Below are 23,611 nucleotides of genomic sequence, written 5' to 3'. Positions count from 1 at the left end.
GTTTTCCTCACGGCTTTTGTTTTGTGAAAAATACACGAGGTATACATGTAATTGACAATGTTAGTAATGTTATCCCCTAGTCTGTAATGCTCTGAACCAGATAGCAAAGCTTTGCATGGGAGCATAACGAGGATCTCGCAAATTCTGTCACGGTTGTACAAAAGCTGACGAAGGCGACACATTAGTTATACTTCAAACTAAGTATAAAAACAGAATTTACAATTTTTTGGAAAGAACAATCTAACTAAGCTAAAACAAGGTAATGGGAACAATTTCAGTGCAGAAATCATGAAAGTACTTTAAAAATTCAATTTCCTCTTCAGATTATAGAAAGAAATGACTAGAGACTAATACAACAACTTCAAATGGGAAACAACAATACAAACAAAATCTAGAAAACAGAACAGTTAACATTAAAAATAAAACTAATGTTTTCCTCTCAGCATTCATTTCATGTAATATTTGCTAGGTACACATGTACCTGTATGATGCGGGGTCTCACGAATTTTGTCACCAACTGTACCTTTTGCATTACATGCCTTTAATTTCTTTTTAATAGTTGTCAGTGTACATGAGTCCGTTTCTGCTATGTGATTCCCTTTGTAGTCAACTTCATTTGCTTTGAAATGATTTTGTGTGAACTTCTATTCTAAAGCAAAGATGATCAACTTCTGGATTTCTTCTGTCATATCCCTGACAACTCGAAGTGGGCGTATCTCCCAATTTGTGTAAATAAAACTGGCTGTTCAAATCTCCTACAATTACTAAACGTTTTTAATCAGTAGGTTCTTCAAAGTAGTACATGATATCTACATCTATTGACCTTCCCAGTTATGGAGGGTGCTTATTCTCTGAGCCATTATGGGAGTTATTTTTGTCGGTCTTATTTAAGTCTTTGATGTAGGGTCCATACAATTTGCGTATCAAACAGAAAATACAATTTATATAACTGTGAAAATTACAAGGAGACTGAATTGCTGGCCATTACCTGCACAAGAGATGGCATTCTTAGTAGTACCGTTGGAAACATTTGACATAGAAAATTATAATATTAGCATCTGGAACTTAATACTCCATATTCAGAGAAGTAAGAGATATTGAGCAGCAAAAGGGGAAGGGGCAGAACAGTTAGGTCACCATCCTCCTTTAAACATGAATTTTGATTGCCCCCTCTTTCACCAACCTTCCCCAAACAACTCTGTCTTTCATGAAGAAGGGACATTTAATAACACAAGTTAATCATAAAAAGAAATTGTTTCTTTGTTCTCAACATGAAAATTAAACAAGATGGAATGGCATAAACTGAGGGTTTTTACTTGGGAAAAGTTGAACTGAAATTAAGTCCTACAAGGTTTTGTATCATTACAATTCCGGAAGATTTGAACTATGACAATATATAGCTGCCATAAACTCTTCACCGGATCCAGAATGATTTCTAGCCCTTTTTTATTTAAGTAAATGGATAGATATCATTAAAACCTAAAGCAAAAAGAAGTCAAAGATAATTTTATCCAAGAATATCATCAGCAAAAATTGTGTACCCCTATGTATCAGTTATTATGATACTCTTTGCAGAATAACAAGTAGGGATCACTCTTTCATCCCAGAAAATAGAGACAATGATATTTCTGGCTGATAAAACCTATTTTGCCTTCATTGTTGCACAAAAACCTTTGGTTCATGTTTCATTTTTGTTGGGAAATGACCAATGTGTCATTAACAGAACTAGATTAGTGCACAAAATATGGCAGATTCTTTCTAAAATAATTCAAAGAGTTACATAATTCTAACATTTTGTTGGTATCAGGATCAGCAACTCAATATATCAGTAATTTATTAAGTAAAGTCTCAGTCAGAGTTGCAAATAATGTTTTTATCAGGGACTAGTTTCAAACATTTTCGTTTATTCTTAAAGCTTTACCTATATTAGAAGGTACCAGTATTATTAATAAAACATGATATACAGCAGTTTCAAACATTTTGTGTGCACAGATTACAGCATTGCCATAAATCTGTTACGGCATGCCTGCTTTTGTAATGTTTCACTGTACATAAATACTTTTGTTTTTATTTCATATAATGTAAGAAATGTTTTTGGGCTGTATTATGGTTGTCTTGATAAATTCAAAAGTTGATAGGTGTCTTTAGTTGTTTGTACATAACAAATTTGATTGGCGCCTTCAGTTGTTTGTTATGGGTCCATACCCTCTGTCTCTCATAGATCATAATGTTACAATGAAGTGTGTAGATACTTTATTGGGAAAGGTCTCGGATATTATCACACCATTTTATAAATTCTTGAAATGTCATAAGCTAACTGCTTTACTGAGTCATGACTCATTTTTAAAAAGAGCAAAAAAGTTACTGTATTTAAATTCAGACTGTTCGTTCATCAATTTGTCCAGCTTCTTCACAATCAGTTTATGTTTTTCCCATTCTTTGAATACTTCTAACTTCATTCCTTTAGGTGCGACATGTAAGATTTTCATAGTATGCCCAATACCACCTGTAGTATTTTTTGTGCTTCACAAATGATGTACTGATAAGTTCCTCATACCTAGTCATGAAATTCCATCTACTATCGTCAATAAATTAATTATTTATTTGTTTATTAATCTGTGTAACCAAGCTTCTCTTAAAACCTTCAGCTGCTGCTACTTGTTTGACTATGTGTGATTTCTATTGTATTTCCGTTCCATCTAGTGGAAATTTACATAACGAGCTACCAAAGCAAACAAATACATCTTTTTATATTTTGGCAGGTAGTTGGCATCATCCCTTATTAATACATCCTAGTATGTTGGTTTACAGTAAATGGAAAATTTCAACTTGTTTTGTGCCCTTGTTCCTGTTACATCTGAGAAGTAAATTTTCCTTTCAGACTATTTCTCTAAATTGTATTTAATGCTAAGAAACTGCCAGTTAAAAGCCATTTGCAGAGCAAGCAGACCCTCCTCTCCCTTTATTGCAATAAATATATCACTTAAGTATCATTTGTATATAAGATCCTCCTCCTTGTTTTATTACCGTAAATGTATATCCAAGAAGTGTTTGTACGTAACTATCTTCTGCATCTATCGTGTGTCGTTCAGAAACACCACTGTCTTTAAATTATTGGTAAATATGTCCACTAACAACCCAGAGCGGCAAATGCTCAACGCCAAACTCCCACCAGTCAGCGCCTTAATAAAACTCCACAAACAGAGCAAAAGTATGCTTATTACTGTTGTTGTTGTTGTTTGTGGTGTAAGACACAGAAAAACAACATAATAATGTACTAATAGAAGAAACTTTAAAAAATAATTAGAAGACATTTAATACACAATGTCATCATGGGAAAGGGTAAAGTAATAGAATTACTTGAACTATTGGAATTTAGTGTGGATTTCAATTGCTTTGAATTTGGTGAGAAAGTGCACCAGCAGTCATGGTTTGGTGATGGGCAATTGCCCCTCTGGTTTGTGTGTGGACATATTTATCAATAACATACATACAGTGGTGTTTCAGAATAACCCATGGTTAACACAGAAAGTAATTATGTACAAATGCTACCTTCTAATGGAGATGATTTGAAAATGAATGAAAATGTTTGAAACTGGGTACTTATAAAAATATTATTTGTAGCTCTGACAAAACACTTATTTAAACACAAATTGAAAAATCATTAAGATATTTTCCCCATTTTATTTTGATCAGCTTTAACACTTGTTCCACCTATCTTGCATGAAGATTTATTATTGCTACTTTTTTGCATAAAATTATCTGTCTTTTACTTGCCACTGACATTATCTGTTTCAAACCTATTTAATCCCCAATCATCCAACAGTATAATTATAGACTATTGACGTTTCCATCTGTAGTTGTTGTTTTGGGACACCCTTTTTGAAGCCAACGGGTCTTCTCCACAGCAGATACTTCAGGCACTGTGAATGAAAGCAAAAGTTGGCATAAAGATTGCAGAACAACATGCAGAAAGATTAAAATCCATGGATTTTCTGCCATATGTAGAAGCCTATCGTCAAATATGGTTGGATCCTTAGCAAGTACAAAGTACTTTTGGGTTACATAAAACATTATTTGATGCTCCAGAAGGCTGAGGTTGACAGAAGACTTCTACAGTCCATGAAACATGCACGGAACACTGCAGGTACACCTGGCTCCTACAGCCTTAGAAACTGTCTGTGGCAGAGCACAGTGTTCATACTGGTCACTTGTGTTACAAAAAAAAGCCAGCATTTTAGTGGGTTATATAACATGTTCTGTCATAAACTCACAAAGACATTGCCACAGTGCAGCTCACAGAGAAACTCGTCATCTCAGCAAGGTTCGACTGTGCAGTCGCAAATGTAATTCGTGCACTCCTGTGCCATCGATTGACATCTCTGGTACCTTTATATCTGCGGACGCATGCACAGTATTGCAATCTGCATGTTTAAAAGGACTGAGTAATGGCTTGAGTGTTAGTCTTTTGGCTCTCTCTGAAGATGGCTGAATGATCTGTGACTGAAATATTAGAAGAAGCAGAATTTGTGTGGCTGCATCCCACAAATTTAATGAGCCATTCTTCATATGGATCACTTTCAAGAGAAGTGTGGCATATTTTATTGCCACTTCTAGTTTTCTAACTATTGCAAGTGAATGTGCAGAAGCATTGTGTGAATTTTTGTAGACAGTGACTGTCCAAAACAATAGATGTGTGTGACTACTGTGTGCATTGGGACTTCAGAAAGTAAATAGCATCTGTTGTCTCATGTTAAGACCATTGTGCACCAAGAGTGACACTTTTAAAACCGAGTACATGTTCTGGATTTCATGCAGACACAGTCCTGCGAGTACATGTTCTGGATTTCATGCAGACACCGTTCTGCTGCAGTACTGATAACAGGTGCATGACATTGCGTGTGTGAATTGACGCAGCAACCATAAATGTACTCCAAAGCTGAAGTACATGGGACAGTTCAGCAAAACATCTAATTGCACACAGATTCACCATGATATTCTGGTGGCATATGGACCATACAATGGTAATCCTCATATATTACTTGGAAAAAGCACAACCATAACTGCTCCCTATTATGTTTCATAATTGGACTATTTTAAACTAGTGTTGGCTGAAAAAATTCCCCTCCAAAGGAGACTGTGTCAGTAAGGAAAGTGAGTTGTTTACGAAACAAACATTTTCTCTTGCTTCTTTAACAGACTTCTGTTAACACGAAACTGTTTTCTACATTTTCAGACGTCAGCACACTGACCAATTCAGATGGCTATCAATAATGAACAGTGAACTGTAAATATTTGTTATGTGATCCGTGTAATAATCAAGCTTACAAACCATGAAGACGCAAAAAAAGTGTCCCGTTCTTTCTGGGAAATTTACCAGACTTACCAAACCACACTTGTACGCAGCGCCACATTTGGCAGTAGTGAGATTTTGCCAGCAGTTTGACCAAGGCTGCACAGAACTGGATGATGCTTATGGGGAAGGAAGGCCATCAATGTCGAACACAGACAAAAGTGCCCAGACAATGAAAGAACTGATTCACAGTGTGACTATCACAGACATTACTCAGCAAGTGCACATCTCAGTAGGCAGTGCTCATTCCATCTGCCAGATCAAGTGCAGTATTGGAAATTGTGCTCAAGTTGGGTCCAACAGTCACTGCTACATGCACACAAAGGCACAAGGTTTATGGCATCTCTGGAATTCTCTATGGAAGGCAATGATTTCCTAAGCCACATTATTATGGGGTACAAAACATCATTTGACACCTGCTACAAAGATAGTGATTATGGAATGAAGGCACACTTCCTTACCTCCACAGAAGAACTGCAAAGTTGCTTCATCAGCAGGAGAGGTTATGGCAACCGTTTTCTTCAATTTTGAATGAGTTATGTACATAGATTTTATAGCAATGGCACAACCATTAATGCCTGTTTCTACTTGCAACACTGACGCTGCTGAGCAACAAAATAAAGAACAAGAAGAATGGAAAATTAAGCAAAGGGATTGTTCTCCTGTACAACACCTGACATGGCACGCACGGCACAATCTTTGCTTCAAAATTTTGGGGGAAATGTCCACCAAACGACCCAGATTTTGCACCATGCAGTTTCCATCCTTTTGGATAGCTGAAATAACATCTGGGGAAAGAGATTTTCCAACAGTGAGAATGTTCAGAGGTTGCAAAACTGAATGATTGGTAGAACATTCAGACCGATGTTTACAGAGACTTGATGTCTATTTAAAAAAAAAAAAAAAAAAAAAAAAAAAAAAAAAAAAAAAATAGTGTCAGGTATCTGTGTCACTTTGAAGTGAAGTGTAGTGCACCATTCAGTAAAAGTTACATAGCCTGTCATAATAATTTGTAATTTGCTTTTTGAAGTCCGTTCGTCACCATGTATCCATTTGAATTAAATGCACACAGCGCGACAACTTTAAAAAACCCTTATCTGTAAAATTTTCCAGAGATACGGTTCACTCACTGCACAACCAAGTACCCTCTTAACAAAAACAATATTTCATTGGTGTTGACACTATCTCTGTTCAGGCCAAGAACATTTGACTTTGACTTACAGTAACATGGTATGAAAAATTTGGTATGAACTTAATAAAGAGGAATCCATCCGTCTTAATGAGGCAGTATTTTGACTGCTTATCACAGCATATGTTACATCACCAAGGGCAGTGGATGTGATAGGGGTAGTTTACTCGTTATGTATTCGGAGGATCATTATTGTTAACAAATTTAAATCACAAATACATACCAACAGATTTAAAACTTAACTCATACTGATTCAACATTTTTGTGTCACTAAAACTGACTGATATAGAACTATGTCAGTAGTTAGTTACTCACATAGAGTGTGTGTGTGTGTGTGTGTGTGTGTGTGTGTGTGTGTGTGTGTGTGAGAGAGAGAGAGAGAGAGAGAGAGAGAGAGAGAGAGAGAGAGAGAGCGAGCGAGCGAGCGAAAGGGACCTTTTGCCAGCGAGCGAGCAAAAGGGACCTTTTGCCAGCGATTTGCTTAAGAGAGACTCTTAAAAACATACACTAGACATAAATTTGACCATCATTTCTTTTTTTATGGCATTCAAATATTTACAGGCCCCTAAATGAACATTATAAGTATTACACTCATATAAGGCGTCAGGTTCCATAAAGCGTCTTATTCATTTTTTATAGTTTCCCACAAACAATGAAAAATGTTTGTGCAAGGTTGTGTTAAGTAATCTGCTATAACCTTTGGGACAAAAAATAGCTAACAATACCAAAAAAAAGTTTGCTCCCTCACACATTATGACAATATGGCATTATATTTTTGAGATGATCATATTTGGAACTGCACACTCAGCAAGGCAGGTTTTAGAGCTGCAACTCAAGGGATGCAGGATATGTGGTGCCAAATAATAATGGACCTTCTATGTTCATGACAACCTACTTAATTATTGTCAAAGTTTTCATAGCGTGGTTATAATCAACATTAATCAATCAGTATCAATTTATCACCAACATATCTGTAATTTTAAATGATGTTTTTAAAGTATTGGCCACTGTGAATGGGTAGTTTTTTCTTCTAATGTGTTGAGAAAAATACTTGCAATACTTAATAAATAAGATTGTCTACTGTTATCTATATAGATTGATGGAAACAATACAGACATCAATAATATCCATCAAGCAATGAACAACCTCCATCCCAGTATCAAATTTACTACGGAATTGATAGTGGACAATTCAATTAACTACCTTGACCTAACAATTAGCAACAACCACTACATATTTGATACGTATAGGAAGCCAACCACCATGGATAATGTCCTAAATGCCACCTCTTGCCAACCTAAAACACAAAAAACATCCCTTCTTCAAACTCCATGATTAGTAGAATAATCAATTTAACTATAGAACAACAAGCCATACAAAAAGAACTGAAAAGAATCTGTTACATAGCCTACAACAAATATTTTGATCCACATATAGTAACAAAATTGCATTAAAAAAAAACACACGAGTGAAACCCATCATGATACATAATGACATACATCTTACCAGAGCAACCTTAACAAAACATAGAACAACCTTATTACCTACAGTTTACCTGGATGAATATCAAATAAGATAACTGCACTATTTAAATCCACACACAAAAAACGGGGTTTCCATACAAACAACAATCACACAACAAATTTATATTCAGGCACAACCAAAATCTCAGAATATGCCACTTCTGCAATATACAAAATCAACTGTGATGAGTGCAAAAATTTCTATATTGGTCAAACTCTACGAAATTTTAACACCATATTTAAAGAACATACTAGAAACAGTGATTGTAGTCCATCAACCTTTTATTTACACCTGCAAACGCAACACCACGGACAGGAGAAAATTGAATCTGTGCTAGAAATATTATACAAACAACCAAAAGGACTTATTATGAACATTTTCGGAGAACTGGAAATTTGTATTCGTACAAGGAAATATCAAAACAAAATTCTAAATGAATACACAGAATTTAAACGTAAATACTGTCTACAAAACTTTACTGATATAATAGAACACAAAAAGACAGAGTCAGATGATAAACAAAACTTACATGGACAATAGATAAAATTAAAGGAAAATAAGAAAGACGATAGGTAACATCATCTGTGTAAGCTGTATATACTTTGAAAATGTATAGCATCATAGTAAAGAACTGTCAAAACTGAACTACCAAAATATCTAACAAAAACATCTTTCTATGTTTCGCAATTACAAGAACTATTACACATATCGAGGCATGACAGAAAGACTTTACTGTTGATGCAATATGGTCATCACTTCCAACAAGTTGTAAATACCAGTTCAGATGTAAAAGTAAAACAGCCTCAATTTATGTACAGATAACCTTACTAATGTTATTTTGCAGCTCACTGTATAATGACAGTAAGCCAAAACAGGCCTGTTGTGTAAACTATTAGAAAACATATTATCTTACTGCAAATGGTTTGGAGCATTCATTTTTATAATGTCTTATACTGACATATACGATACTGTGGGTCCATCAGAAAAAAAAAAAATAATTTATTAACTGCTGATTGGGGAGGAGGAAATGAGAAAATAACTACAAGAAATGAATCTTTGAGTTGAACATAATGATCAGAGTGTATTGCATGCATCTGTGTGTCTTTTTGATGATCAGTAGATACACTGAAATGTCAGACATGTACAACAATTTTCCTCTTACCACAACAGGTGTCTTGCCCTCCCTTTTTTAAATGTAGACACATTTGCATCAGAGACTTTGAAGTGCTAAAGTGATAGGTGTGTGTGTGTGTGTGTGTGTGTGTGTGTGTGTGTGTGTGTGTGTGTGTTTTGGAGAGAGAGGGGAGAGGGGGGGGGGGGGTGCTGGATCCATTTCAGTTTGATTTCATTGCTGATGGAAACAGTAACAACTATTATAGGTATGAGTGGTGACTGTTCTGTGGGACATGTTGAACAGAACACATACCATTTGTATCCGTAATTCTATGGGCATAGTAGCTGTCTCATGAAAAATTTTCATTGTGGATGCACAACCAATGTCCAAACCTCTACGGGGATAAGAAACCTGCGAGAGGTGGGTTAACGGGCAGGGAGGGGTCTTTGCAGTATATCAAGAAAGGAGCTGGAATTTTTGGTGTGCTGAAAAATGTGTCTGGATGGCCAAGGTCATTAAGGTAACTGTTCCAGAGAACAGGAGCATTCCGGTTCTAGTTCTGGTCCAGCACAAATTTTCAAATCTTGCCATCGCATTGCTGTGATACATTGTGCAACTGGAAGTCATTATTTCCTTCCCATCACTTTCCCATCCTGTATCCTTTCCTTTCACCACAATTATTTGGGTAACAACTGTAAAATTGCTAAAAGTAACTGCCCAGAGTGACCTAATGTGCAATGACTTCATAAAGGTTGGAAGATCTAATGGGACCCTGCCTACCTGTAAGCCATGTATTGTTAAATAACTGACAAAATAAAGTTCAGTTACAATTATGTCAGGGAGAGTTTAATTGACATTGAATTGTTTCAGTTGGTTGCGGAATGAGGAAGCTAGGACAAATTTTGTTAACACCATTCATCACAAAGTGTTCATAATTAAAACAATACTCACCTTTTTGTGTGATGTTGCAGTTACTGTTGCTGTTATTGTAGCTCATTGTTCTTTTATTTAATTGGGTTATAATCTTGCCAAAAGGTTACCTTGGTATTGTAAGTGTTTAATGATAGTATATTACTCTTCTTTTATACACAAAGTTGCTGTGCTCCCAAAATAACGTAAATAAGTATTCTTCACTTTCAACTAGTCAAAAAATAACTTTTCGGCATTTCTTGGTACATTAGCAATATATCCCACTTTGATTCAGTGGAGACAGGTTAGGTTACGATTACAGTCTTCCACAGCATAACACTGACTCTCCACTGTTACTGCCTGCAGCAGCATAAACATAAACCACAGATGACAGCTCACAGAGTATGATTCACACCAATAAGTACACTGAAATATATTTACATTTTCTTTGGTTTGAGTAATAGACATGAATTTTATCCAATGATTTCACATAGAAAAAAATATGCATTCTCAAAGTTAAGAAATATAACAGAAATAGACGTTGTAACACAATATGCAATTGATTTGTGGCTATGTCACCAGCTACAATTCTCCATGATTGCCTGAATAAAATCCCATTATAAAGAGCACATACCTACCTGAGATCTTTGGAAAAGTCTGAAGGAAATGGACTTCACCTACAAAAGAAGTGGCTCACAAAACACTTGTGATTCTGGTTCTTTTGTATTATTTATCAATGTGGGACCCCTACCAGATTGTGTTAATAGATACGAGCCAACAAAGAGAAACTTTTTACCATGCAATAATTTAATAACTGTGCGAGCATATGGAGATGCCCAGGAAACTGTAAGTGTCAACAGTAGTGGGGAGGCATTGTGTTAAGTTACTACTACATCTCTGGAATGTTTGTTTGTAGAAGAGACAAGAAACATATTACTTCCTCCTATATATGCCTCATGAAGTTACAGTGAGAAAATCAGAGAGATGACAGCTCCTATGGAGGTTTGCTGACAGTTGTTCTTCCCATGAACACCGAAAGGAGGCTTGCAGAGTTTAGAAGAAGAGTGGTAGGATGCTTGAAATAGAATGCACTTAGCCCTGTGAGGAGCTACTACATCTACATCCACAGACATACCTAAACGATTGTGAAGTGCATGGCATCACATGTTAGGGTTTCTTCCTGTACTAATAATGAATGGAGTGTGGGAAAAATAACTGCTTAAATTGCTCTGTGTGTTCTGTAATTAGTCTGATGTCATCTCCATGATCTCTACAGGACTGATGTGTAGAGCAATGAAGAACATCATTAGATTTTTTACTTAATATTGATGCTTGAATCTATGTAAGTAACCATTTGCATGGTAATTGGTGTCTGCCTTAAAGCATATACCAATTCACGTTTTTCAGTATTTCCATGGCACTCCTGCAAATCAAACAGACCTGTGACCATTTTTGCTGTCCATCTATCTGAATGTCTTCCTCATTAACTCTATTTTATTTTGAGTAATATTCTAAGACAGACAAACAAGTGATTTTTAACCAGTGTTCATTGTAGACAGCTACATTTTCCCAGTGTCCTGCCAATGAAATGAAGTCTGCCATCTTCTTTATCTATGCTTATAAAGTTTTGGCTGGATGGTGATGAAGCTTTGTCAGATAGGAATTTATGGCACATCTGTAAAAATCTGAGGTTGCTATTGTCTGTCACATCATTAATGTACAATATGAACCACAAGGGTCCCAACTAATTTCTGTCAGTGACTCTCCATCCAAAGTAACTGCTGCATCCTCTACACCAAGAAACCCTCAATCCAGTCACAAATTGTGTTTGATGTCTCGTATAATTCTCCTTTTGTTAATAGCTTTGTTAATGCTTTTCAGAAGTCAAGAAGTGCAGCATCCACCATATTGTTTCAGGATGCAACATGAGAAAAGCACAAATTGAGTTTCACTTGATCAGTATTTTCAGAATTCATGCTGGATATCATGAAAGATGTAATTATGTACAAGTTCAGAATATGGTCTAGGATTCTACAACAGATGGAACATGTTTTTATACCCTTCTTGTACTAGGGTGTGGCCTGTGCTTTCCAACCACTGGAGACGGTTTTCTTGTTAAAGGAATCTGCAGTATACTGTTATTAAAATGGGACCCAACACACGCTGAGAATGTATACAGGATGTCTCAAGGGGAATGGTCACCATTCAGGGATATGATGGGAAAATTCATTTGAAGCAAAAAATTTCATATGGGCATGTGGCCTATTCCAAATGCTTTCCAAGATAGAACAACATAATGTACATTGTTGTTTATTTTCTTTATTATTCAGTACAGTGTCAGTTTTACACAGGTACAACAGTTAGTCAGTATTACCATATGCAGTTTAGAAAATATCAATTGAAAAATTCACATTTGTAACATATTCCGTAAGCAGTATCATCCACGTCACATTACAGCTGATGAACATTTCACATACAAATTTGAATATCCCACAATCAACTTCAGCGCACTTGGGCACTCGTGGGAGAACATATTGTGTTGCTTGTCTGAGAGGCTCTGCACAGTCCGTAATGAGGGCAGAAATGTCAGTAATGTGACTAAGCAGTTCATTTGACATATTCAACTTTCATTTGTACCCGTCAGACTTCATTCAAAAAAATCCAGTGGTGTTAGGGCTGGCGATATGGTCTGGCAATATTGGCAGCCGGTTAATCATACTACCATGACCAATCCAGTGATTAGGCGAAGTGCGGTTGAGATGTTCCTTCAAATGTCTGATAAAATGTGGAGCAGCTGGAAGTACATTGCAGCCTGCATGGCCAAAGGAATGTCCTTGAAGAGTCCAACAAACGAATTTGCCAAAAAAATTAAGTAATTCTTTCCCTTTATGTGCTCTTCTAAAATGACTGTCTAAAATTACTGGACCTATCAACCTTACCAGTCATGAATTTTTCTGTACTCACAAATGATTATTATGTATGTTGTTGATTCCATTCCATGTAAATGTGGCTTCATCTGTGAATAGTGCTAATGGAAGCAAATGACAATAGTTTTAACCAGTGACAAAATTCAAGTCACAAGGCATTGTCGCCAATGTGGAGATTGTGGACACACATGTGTAATGGGTACAAGTTTTCCAAGTGTAATGTTCACCATGCACATATTTGTGGGACATTGATACGTGCAGTAAGTTGCTGTATGCTGGTAGTGGGACTACGCTGCACACATTTCAGCAATGTGGTGCTGTTCCGGCACAGGTTGTTGGATTATCTTTCAGAAGAAAAATGGGAAATTGGAAGAATACCTATTTCAGGCATGTGCTGAAAACTGGAAAACCTCAACAATCAGTAGTTCAACATGTCGGAAAGCCCAACATTATTCTTCAACAGCGGCAGAAGCACTACCTTCACTTAAGGTGTAAACATCTCCCACATATGCATATTCTTCATTAGTGTACATGCGTGTGGCATTTCAGCCAGCACTTGCACAGACACAATTAAGTGATGCTTCTGATACACTCTCAATCCCAGCAGTACTACACTCATAATCTGCCATGGGCAACTGCACATTGAATGGGGTAATTTAATGGCAGAAATACATCCTGAGCAAAGAGGTTGAAAGCAATGAGGTAGGAGGTGCTACAATAATATGTCAAAGAGGTTGGGTGGGTAAAAGATGTATGTGTGTGCCACTAGTCTAGAAGCAGCTATGTTCTGTCTAGGAAACCATTCGGAATAGAACATATGTCCATATGAAGTTAATTGCTTCAAATGAGTGTTCCTTTTGTGCTTCAAATGAGCGTTCCTTTTGTGTACCTGAATATTGACCATTCCTCTTGGAGCATCCTGTAGAGTGTGAGAAGGATTTCATGGGACACTGGAGCCTTATTTAAATAAATGATTTTTATTTGTTTCTATATCACTCATTTTCAAAGTAGTGTGAGAAGTAATATAGGCGGTACTTCTATATTTTCCTTTGTAGATGAACATTTTTAAATGAAATTCAGCATACCTACTTTTGCTTTGCTGCTTGAAAATTCAGTTCCTGTCATCCATGAATGTACCAAAACAAACTTTGGTGCCACCTTTATATATGATTTGAATTTTTTTGAGTTTTTGAGAGAAATCTTTTGAAAAGATTTTATTGCAAGAGTAATCAAAGTCTTCAGTTGTTGCCGCCTCGAAAGTCAGAATCATTCTATTCAACATCTCCCTCTTTACGCTAGCTGCTTTCCATGGATGTTCCCTTCCATCGTGAACTGTTCTTCTAGATACATGTCTATCAGTGCACGGTCAACTATTCTTCCAGATTTGCCTCTTTACCTAGCATACTGAACATGTAAATCTGTCAATGTGTTCTAGCTACCCTTTGTACTTTAGTAATCATTGTTGATAAATTACATCATAGTCACTGGTACCAGTTTCAGGATGGTCATCCTCAAATAACTCAGGTCTATTTGTTGAAAGTAAGTCTAATATATCACTCTTATGAGTGAGCTAAAAGGCACTGAGGGATGTTTTACATGATGTATTGTCATGTCCACGGCTTGCAAAACTGTAATTAACCCAGTCAGTTATTGAATGAGTAAAGTCTTTTGCAGTGTTACAGTGTGACTGGAGCACATACGTACTGACAAACCTTGGTTTTCTCTATAGTTTACCTTTACATTTGGGTTAAGTCTGGTGATCAGTGTACTGATTCAATTACACTTTTATGCTTGATGTTGATACTGAGTGTTATCCAAGCAATCTCACATGTAGCTTCAATTTTTATCTTGGTAGATTCAAGTGTCTTGTCTACTAGTGCAATAGATACTCCACATCCATTTCCCATTACCCTATCCTTTTAATATACACTTAAATTTATCACAAAATATCACTGCTTTCAATATCAGGTTTTAGCCAGCTTTCAGTGCTCAGTATTTATGTAAGCTCCACTGCCTTTTAGGATTGCTTCAAACTCTGAGCTTTCATTTCCCAAGTATTCCTTACAATTTTAATCTTTAAATGTCCTTTGCACATGTCACACACAATCAGCCACCTGACTAACATCCTCTGATTTTTAGTGCAACCCTGACCCATGTAAGGGTACTCAACAAATCATAACCCTATACCATACATTTAGGAAGTCACAGCCTAGTTTGTCGTGGAACCTTCAGATTCTTTGTTTCAAGCCTTCTACTTGTCCCAGAACCAGGGGAGCCTCAATCTAGAGGCATTGTTGCAGATGATGAAATTCTGTTAAAATCCATGTGCAAACCTGGTTTTGTCAACCCTCTTTTCCAGTTGCTGGAATTTTCCAAATGTGAACTTGGACCAGTTTCATCATTTATTCCAGTGTACACTACAATCTGCACTTGGATGCTTCTTATTCACTTAATGGCAATGAGAACAGCCTCTTAAATTTGTTTAGTCAGCCTTCGATTACCAAATCTTTGAACTACCAATGATTAGCAGGCCCCTACCCTTTTACATTTCCTTCCTCGTGACACATGTCACAGCAAAGTTTACAGCAGGTGAAATAAGCCTCACTGGCTCAGGTTCAATGGAAGACAGCACATCAAACTTGTTGGTGAGGGGCCTGGATGTAATATCCTCTGCTTTCCCTGATCCCTGCCTCCCTTCGCAGTTCCCCTAGTCCTACTACTGGCACAGTGTTCACAGTCAAATGGCCAAGTGGTGGTTGATTATGTTCTTTCTACAGATGAGAAGTGTCTGTAGGAGGGGATGGTACTTGAGCCACACTGGTCTCTCTCTCTCTCTCTCTCTCTCTCTCTCTCTCTCTCTCTCTCTCTCTCTCTCTCGCTGTATTTTGCCCAACACACCCATTTGAAGAAGCATCCAGTCACCTGACAGCAGTCAGGGATTTCCAGCTGGTTATGAAGAGCAATTAAATAATTAAATCATTCTGTGCCCAAGTACAGCATTGTCCGTGGAGCTGCATTCTGACGGATGCATTTTTATCTGAACACTAAGCAATTAATTTTAAATTAATTGCACATACAATAAGATGACAAAAGTCGTGAGATACCTCCTAGCATTATATCAGAGCTCATTTTGCCTGACGTAATGCAACTCAATGTGGCATGGACTCATCAAGTCATGGGATACCTCCTAGTATTGTGTTGGAGCTCATTTTGCCCAGTGAAGTGCAGCAACTCAGTGTGGCATGGACTCAACAAGTAGTGCTCACATCCATAAAAAAGGGCTACATACTCTTAATGGTTTCGGCAACAAGAGAAATGGTGCAAAGATGGATTGCAAACTTCACACTTCTCTTACTACACTTGACTTACATGAAACTTTTAGCTGACCCTCTTTTCTGGATAAGCGTCGATCTCCAGAACTTGTTCTCCGAAGAAATAATGCTGGTTAGAGGAGCTAACAAATTCTCTCTCTCTCTCTCTCTCTCTCTCTCTCTCTCTCACTCTCACTCTCACTCTCATACTCACTCACTCACTAGAAATAACTCGGTAACCTCATACTTTCAGTTCAGGTGTATTTTCATCTCCACAAGTTTCACATAAACATACAAATTCATGTAAGTCAACTACGACGACACCCATTAGATACAATTAAACTTAATCACAATTGCTTGGTTTTAACAACCAAATAATTTATAGACGTCGCATCGTTCAGAGCTAAGATATGAAGTAAGTTAAAAGTCTATATTCAAATGTTCATTTTTTTTTCAACAATCTCATTTATTAACACAGCAAAGAGTAGCATTTAATTACTCCGTGTCCTCTCCTACAGTGCCTGTGGCACTTGCGGCAAACACTTGTCAGTTCCGCTCGTCTGACGCAGCTCCTGTCTTCCCATGATAAACGTCAATCCTGCACACACAGACATGTTGCGCAGTAAATAGTCTTTCTCTAACACTTATCTTTAAAATATCATGTGTTCGAGGTGTCAGAAGGTCGAGTGGTTCCAGAATTTACGTGAAAATTCTCGAAGTGATACAGTACAAAACGTGTAACCATTTTAATTTATATTATATCAGTAGATGTATCAGCACATCCTAGGAAGTGCTCATCCTATGTGTAATTAATGAACAGACCCAAACCTTCCATCCTGTCTCTTGTTAATCAGTCTGGTGTTTACAGCAGGCACAAAGGTGGAATACAGAATGTTGTTCCTTGCAATACAGTATTGTTGCCATATAGCTACAGGGAAACGTAATTGACTTACAGCCTCACATTGTTTAAATACCTTGGAGTAATACTACACACACACACACACACACACACACACACACACACACACACACACACACAGAGAGAGAGAGAGAGAGAGAGAGAGAGAGAGAGAGAGAGAGAGAGAGAGAGAGAGAGATATGGGGGAGGGGGTCACATCATAGCCCAAGGTCACTGCTATGATCCATGGAACATGTAAATAACGAAACTAAAGTATGAAATTGAGTAGAAAAGTGAAACCACTAATTAATGGACCAGGTGCATGGAAGACAGGATTTTTGGGAGGATCCAGGGAAAGTGCATACAAGATGCTAGTACACACTATACCTGAGTACTTCTCCAGTTTTTAAGTCTTGTAAAGTAGATCTAACAACAGACATTGAAGCAGTTTGAAGACTGCTACTAGGATATTAACAGGTTTCTATAGCACATTGGAAATTGTGAAGATATCTCCAGAGTACTTAAATGGAAAAAGAGAGATTAATACATACAGAGAGATACACAGTATTTTTCCACCTTGATTCATTTGAAAATGGAATAGTATGTGAATGGCTAACACTGGTAAAAAGTACCATCTGCTATACACTGTACAGTGCCTTATGGTGTATGTATATGTAGCTGCAGAAGCTGTTATAGAAGTCTATTAGTAACAGATTGATTGTTGAAAGCTTGCTTTCATTGCTGTTAATTAAAAATGTTGATCGTTTATTACCAAAATCTGTCTTCCGTGGTATTTGTGTAAAGAGGCATAGGAAATAAGCTAAATATCCATTCATGCGGGCTAATGTATCACACTTTTTGACTGCAGAGGCTTTATACACCAAAAAATGGGGTATCTGCTGAAATTACCATTGAAGCCAATTTGACTTTCAGTTTTTTCCCCCTTTGTTGTAGTAGTATATGTTAGGAGTGTAGTTACAGATGTAATTGCAGAAAACTTTATGCCTAAATTTATTGTAGCTTTGAACTAACTGTGGATATTAACAATAATAAAAATGAGAAAAGACGGCTGGATCACTATCATAAACTTTGTAAAACAACAAAAATATGAAGTACCATGCTGATTACTAGTTTATAGTATTAGGAGATTATTGCAAAGGCAAACAGTATATGAAAGATGTTAGTAGATAGCCACCTAAGTACAGAGCAGAAATCTTAGCCCACAAAATATTACAGGAAAGCATGCTTCAAAAAGCATCCTCATAGGAGTTTATATGTGTGTTTTCATAATACAGTTTTATTTTCCTCCCCTGTACAAGTGTTTTACTGTATGTGCTGAACTTGGTCAGGATGTGAAAATGAATGATGTCAGGAGAACACCTTTGGAAGAAAAGATGTTTCGATTCACAAGTGGACATTTTATTTCTCCAAAAGTCTATGCCTAAGGGATACACTACTTAAACTTGCTACAGTAACAAGAGGCTGGCACAGTTAAATTGAGAGATATTGCACCCCTAAAGGGACGAACTAGCAGACATGTCCAGCTGCAGACTGGGCTGGCAGGCAAGAGAGCATTCTCAGTACAGATGCACTCTCACCAACCTGTCCAGCGTACCCCACGTGGCTGCCACCCATTACTCTTATTGGTGGGCAGAGGGTGCTTCAGTGGGTATCCCTCCATCAGCGGTACTCAACATAGCTTTCTTATTTAGTAGTATTACCATGGGACAATGTTCATTGCGCAAACATCCGGTACTGTGCCGACCTAGGCTCACCCACTGTCTTACTAAAGAGGCAGTACGATTTGTCACATGAAAAATAACTAAAACTGAAATTTTGAAAACCTGTTTTCTCCTCTCAATAAAACTACTCACCACACATACATCATACAGTGATAATGTGCATAAATATGGCTACAGAATTTTATGCTTCATATTAAAGAATTGTGTAAGAAAAAAACGATTTCGCTTTTAACCCTGATTACATTCATGTGCAGCGTCATACAAAAATTATGGATGCATCTATATTCACAGATAATAGTCCCTTATCCTCCTCCCTCTCCTCAACTGACCCACCCTATTTTCCACCTGTAATTTTGCTTTAGAAATGTAAGTTGATTTGTTTCTTTGTAACCTGCCACAAACCAACATAACCTGCTTTTGAAAACTTTTCTATGAAGAACTTGTTTATGAGTTTGTTTAATTATCCAGAAGTGGTTCTCAAATATTGGTGTTTCGTGTGGTATCACTGTGAATGGAGACTATTGCAAAGATAACTTGACTAGATCGAGGGATTGTTTGATATACACATTCTGAGGTGTGAAGGAACAGTTTGTTAATTGAGGGAAATGTGGAGGTAACAATTGTGACAATCGTGATGTCATTATTAACTGTCTCTTATTTTCCTGTGAGAGAGCTTTGTAGTACTTGTGAATTATAGCTATTCTCATTTTACCTTGTGTCTCATTGTACTCATGTACATTAATATTAAATCATTTACTTTAATTTTTTGAGTGTGTAATATATGTATACTGATGCTAATGTTTCAGCTACCAATGAGGCCAAGGTTGAAACGGGTGAACCTCAGAGACCTGCTTTTCCTGCTGGAACAGGAGAAGGAGACTTGCCGAAGTACTCTTCTGTATAAATCTTTCCTCAAGTGATTGTTGTTCTCACTTCTTGAGTGTTGCGATAGCCATGATTGTCATTGGCGTAAGTGCTGTGAATCTAAAACTTCTACTGGTGTCCTGATCCCTATTCTTCTCAGAGCTTTTATGAGATAATGACACTGTGAAAAAAGTGTGCAATGTTGGGTGAAATCAAATGTCTTGATTTAAAACAGGCAAGTCTTTCTTACTAAGTGTGAAATGCTGAACTTATACTTTGTGTAAATAAACGTAAGAAGAGTCATGGATGGGTTATTTGTTGAGTATCTTATGATAAAAGTGACAAAGTGCACGGCATCCCACTCCCAGGCGAACTTAATGTGTAATGAAATCTTCCTTTAAACTGATGAATGAATGTACTAACTTTTACATGAAGTCTAATTGTTACTTTCAGTACAAAGGCAGCCTTAAACACCAAAATTTTCATATCTTTTTTTCTGTGTTCAGAAAAAAATACTTTTCTTGTTAAATTTTTGCTTTAAATTGACTAGTGCACTGCTATTTAGTAATGTGCTAATGTGAAACTTGGTGTACTATACTGTCATTTAAGATACTGAAAATCTTCCAGATTTGTAGCAGAATATTGCTAATACATTAAATTTTGTATTTTTATATAGTTAAAGACATTGCCTCAAACAATAGTGCACAATAGATTGAAGCTCCTGTTTCTTTTACAGTCTTGTGTCTTACTGATTTGCCTGTTTTATAATTGATGTACAATTTTAAATGACTTGAGACTAGTGTAGTAAGTCCAGTGTCTTATTGAAACAAATAAAAAAATGAAAAAGAAAAAAAACGAAATAGGGGAAAATGAGTCATATGTATGTGTTGTTTCTGTAAAGTATAGGATAGTCTGTTCTACAGAGGAATCTAAGTCTTACCCTTAAGTTACCATGTATTATTATTTTTTATTTGTTGTTGAGATTACTGTAAATTGATAGTGAAATTATATGTGGTATGTTAACTTTAACTGATTGCCCAAATTAAGCTAATCAGTTCAATATGGCTACCCTACTTTTAATATTGCATCAAAACTGGCTTGACACTCGTATGTGTTAAATATTTTTAATTTTTTGTTTTAAATTTCCATGGATTGATCAGTAACTAGATTTATACAGATTTTTTAATCTTGTGCTGATGACTCATCTGTCTTACAAAAATGTGCAGTGTTTATTGTGATTAAATTTAAGAGCCAGATAATTTCACTGTACCTGAAGCATTTAAAATGTTATTTGTTACTGTTTTTTATAGATCTGGCTCTTTGCTTATTTCATGTGTGTTACTACTGATGCACGTATACAGAAACATGCCTGGGAGTATAGAAAAATTGTAAATCCTATTTGCTAAGAGAGATTATTTGACAAAATTGTGTTCAGATTGGCACTGTTGTAATTTTCTTTAACGTGAGTTACTGTACATTTGACATTTAAGGCTTTTATGCAAGTAATGGACATCTTCCTTATAACCATTCATTTTATATTACTGAATGAATAATAATTGTCAGTGATATAACAACACTTATTATGCAAATTTGCGGTTATATACTAGCTATTTTTTTGGAGTTTCAGAATGTGATTATTTCTTTGAGTTTCCTTTCAGTGCAGATGAGCCTTAGCCAGAATAGTATCCTCTCTGACATAACAGAAACAATACTTCAATTAACTTTCTTCATATAATTTTGCTTGAATCATGACATAGAGGTTCAAGAGAGAGAGTGCTGCTGCAATAATAGTAATACTTTGCTGAATTACTTTCACTGTCCATCCAAGATTATGTGTGTGCTGCAGGAATGAGAAACTTCGATGCAAGTGGTTTTTGTAATTTGCGGAAGCCTTTAAATTCAAGAAACCCTATCTCGCAAATTATTTCCAAACAATCTGCTATTCTCATGTATTCCGATTATTAGTGTTTATGTTCTTGTGTCAGCACAATTACTGAAGAGTCTACAGTCTCAGTAGTCATCACATAAGGAAATTAATTGAATGAAAAAGTTTTTCGTATCTTACTCTATTACTCAATCATCTTATTTATTTGGTGTGAATACATGTTTTTTTGCCGAACAAGATCTCTGCCGGAATTCTTAAACCCTAAAATAAATTCCAGTCTTATGTAACTCACAATATATTTTTAATGATTGAGGCTTTATCACACACGCTTAGGATTGTTATTCCCTCATGTAATTATGAAAAGTTTGTAACAATGTTTTTATACAAAAGAAGCAGCAATTTCTTTCATTATCAGTTATATTTTTATATTTGAACTGAGTAGTGTCAGAATAAGTGTAGCATCAGCCTGATGCACAGTTGGTTTCTTCCTGTAATAAGTTGATTAGTAGAACAAGAAATATCCTTGCACTGGGCGCCATAAAGCACACAAGTGATAAAATAAAAGTACTGTTTCTGTATACTTCTAAAACAGCGCATACCGAAAATAACAGCTGCTGACCCACTAGCCACTCTTTCAGATGCTGACTCTGTTCTGAAATTGTGGTAGACATTTGCTTATGTTATTTACAGATATTGTTTCTCTCAGAAATATGCAATGTTCATTACTTGCTTGAGACACTTAAATGTCAGCTGTACAAGAGCTGTGTCACTGGTAATGCCTCCTAAGTGCAATTGTGCCTAGGCTGTTTGAGCCTGTAAAATTTCAAGGAGAACTTTGTGCTGTGCTACGTAGTGTAAATATATATATGTGTGTGTGTGTGTGTGTGTGTGTGTGTGTGTGTGTGTGTCAATTTTGATTGTTACCTGTAAGTGCCTATGGATTTGGCTCACAGTTGTCATCTTTCATGGCTTGATAGTGCCACTGTGGTGCTTTGTGAACTGAACAGAGAGAAAAAAATGTTATGAGATAAGTGAACTCTGTTTTGTTGTTTATCAAGTCCAAAAAGTTTGTAATGAAGGTATGCTAGAACTATATTTATAGTTTTCATAAACTGAATATGTGGTGCATCTGCAGTGGCTGTTCACAGTTTCTAACTCTGTGGATATAAAGAACAGATTGCACGTTCAGTTCAGCAGTTTTCATGTAAATAAATAGAAGTTTAGTATGTTGTACATAAACATGTAAATAATTGAACTGCGTATTAGTAATTAATTAACAATAGAACAGTTGTTATTTTCTATATTTCATGGGGCCATTTTGTGAGAATAGGTTGTTTTAATAACGGCAAAATACTTTTCTTTGTAAAATTGCTTCTTTGTGTGAAGTTACATTATTTGCTTATGTCGTATGTAATTTATCCGGTACCAAACGACTGAGACACCTTACGAATGTTTGCACTTGTGCAACACATCTCATTGTCAGTATTAATGTTGATTTGTTTTTCTGAGTTTTTAATCTAGAGAGGATCTGAGGATATATGTACATACTATTTAACATTTTTACATCCCAGTACAGTGACAGTGCTAGATAGTTTTAGTGATTTGTTCATTTTAAATGATGTAATTAAATGTGAACATATAATTTTGTCAAGGGATGAAGTTGCTACTTTGTTTGTTATGCCTAAGACATATGTAATAAGTGCATATGTTTAGAACATTTGTTGTTTCCTACTTCAGTGAAGCTCATAATCATGGCAACTATTAGGGCTCATATTGAGTTTATATATAGTAAATTTATATAAATATATACATATATATATATATATATATCTAACAGAGTTACAAAGGAAAAAAGTAAATTTCGTAATGAAAGTTTTAAAAGATGTCCTTATTGC

General features: G+C 36.2%; 1 protein-coding gene across 3 annotated transcripts in view; it reads left to right on the top strand.

The window, feature by feature from the left end:
* Positions 1–21,175, top strand: part of LOC126267441 (transcription initiation factor TFIID subunit 4) — a 184,080-nt gene extending 162,905 nt beyond the window's left edge. For all 3 annotated transcript variants that reach the window (XM_049972718.1, XM_049972710.1, XM_049972730.1), the window contains one exon: positions 19,774–21,175. In XM_049972718.1, the coding sequence (XP_049828675.1) occupies positions 19,774–19,887 (114 nt within the window). In that variant the 3' untranslated portion in view covers positions 19,888–21,175. The remainder of the gene's footprint in view (positions 1–19,773) is intronic.
* Positions 21,176–23,611: the final 2,436 nt, after the last annotated feature.

The sequence above is a fragment of the Schistocerca gregaria genome, chromosome 1, assembly GCF_023897955.1.
Source record: "Schistocerca gregaria isolate iqSchGreg1 chromosome 1, iqSchGreg1.2, whole genome shotgun sequence".
NCBI classification, from domain to species: domain Eukaryota; kingdom Metazoa; phylum Arthropoda; class Insecta; order Orthoptera; family Acrididae; genus Schistocerca; species Schistocerca gregaria.
This window is presented reverse-complemented; position numbering and strand designations above follow the sequence as displayed.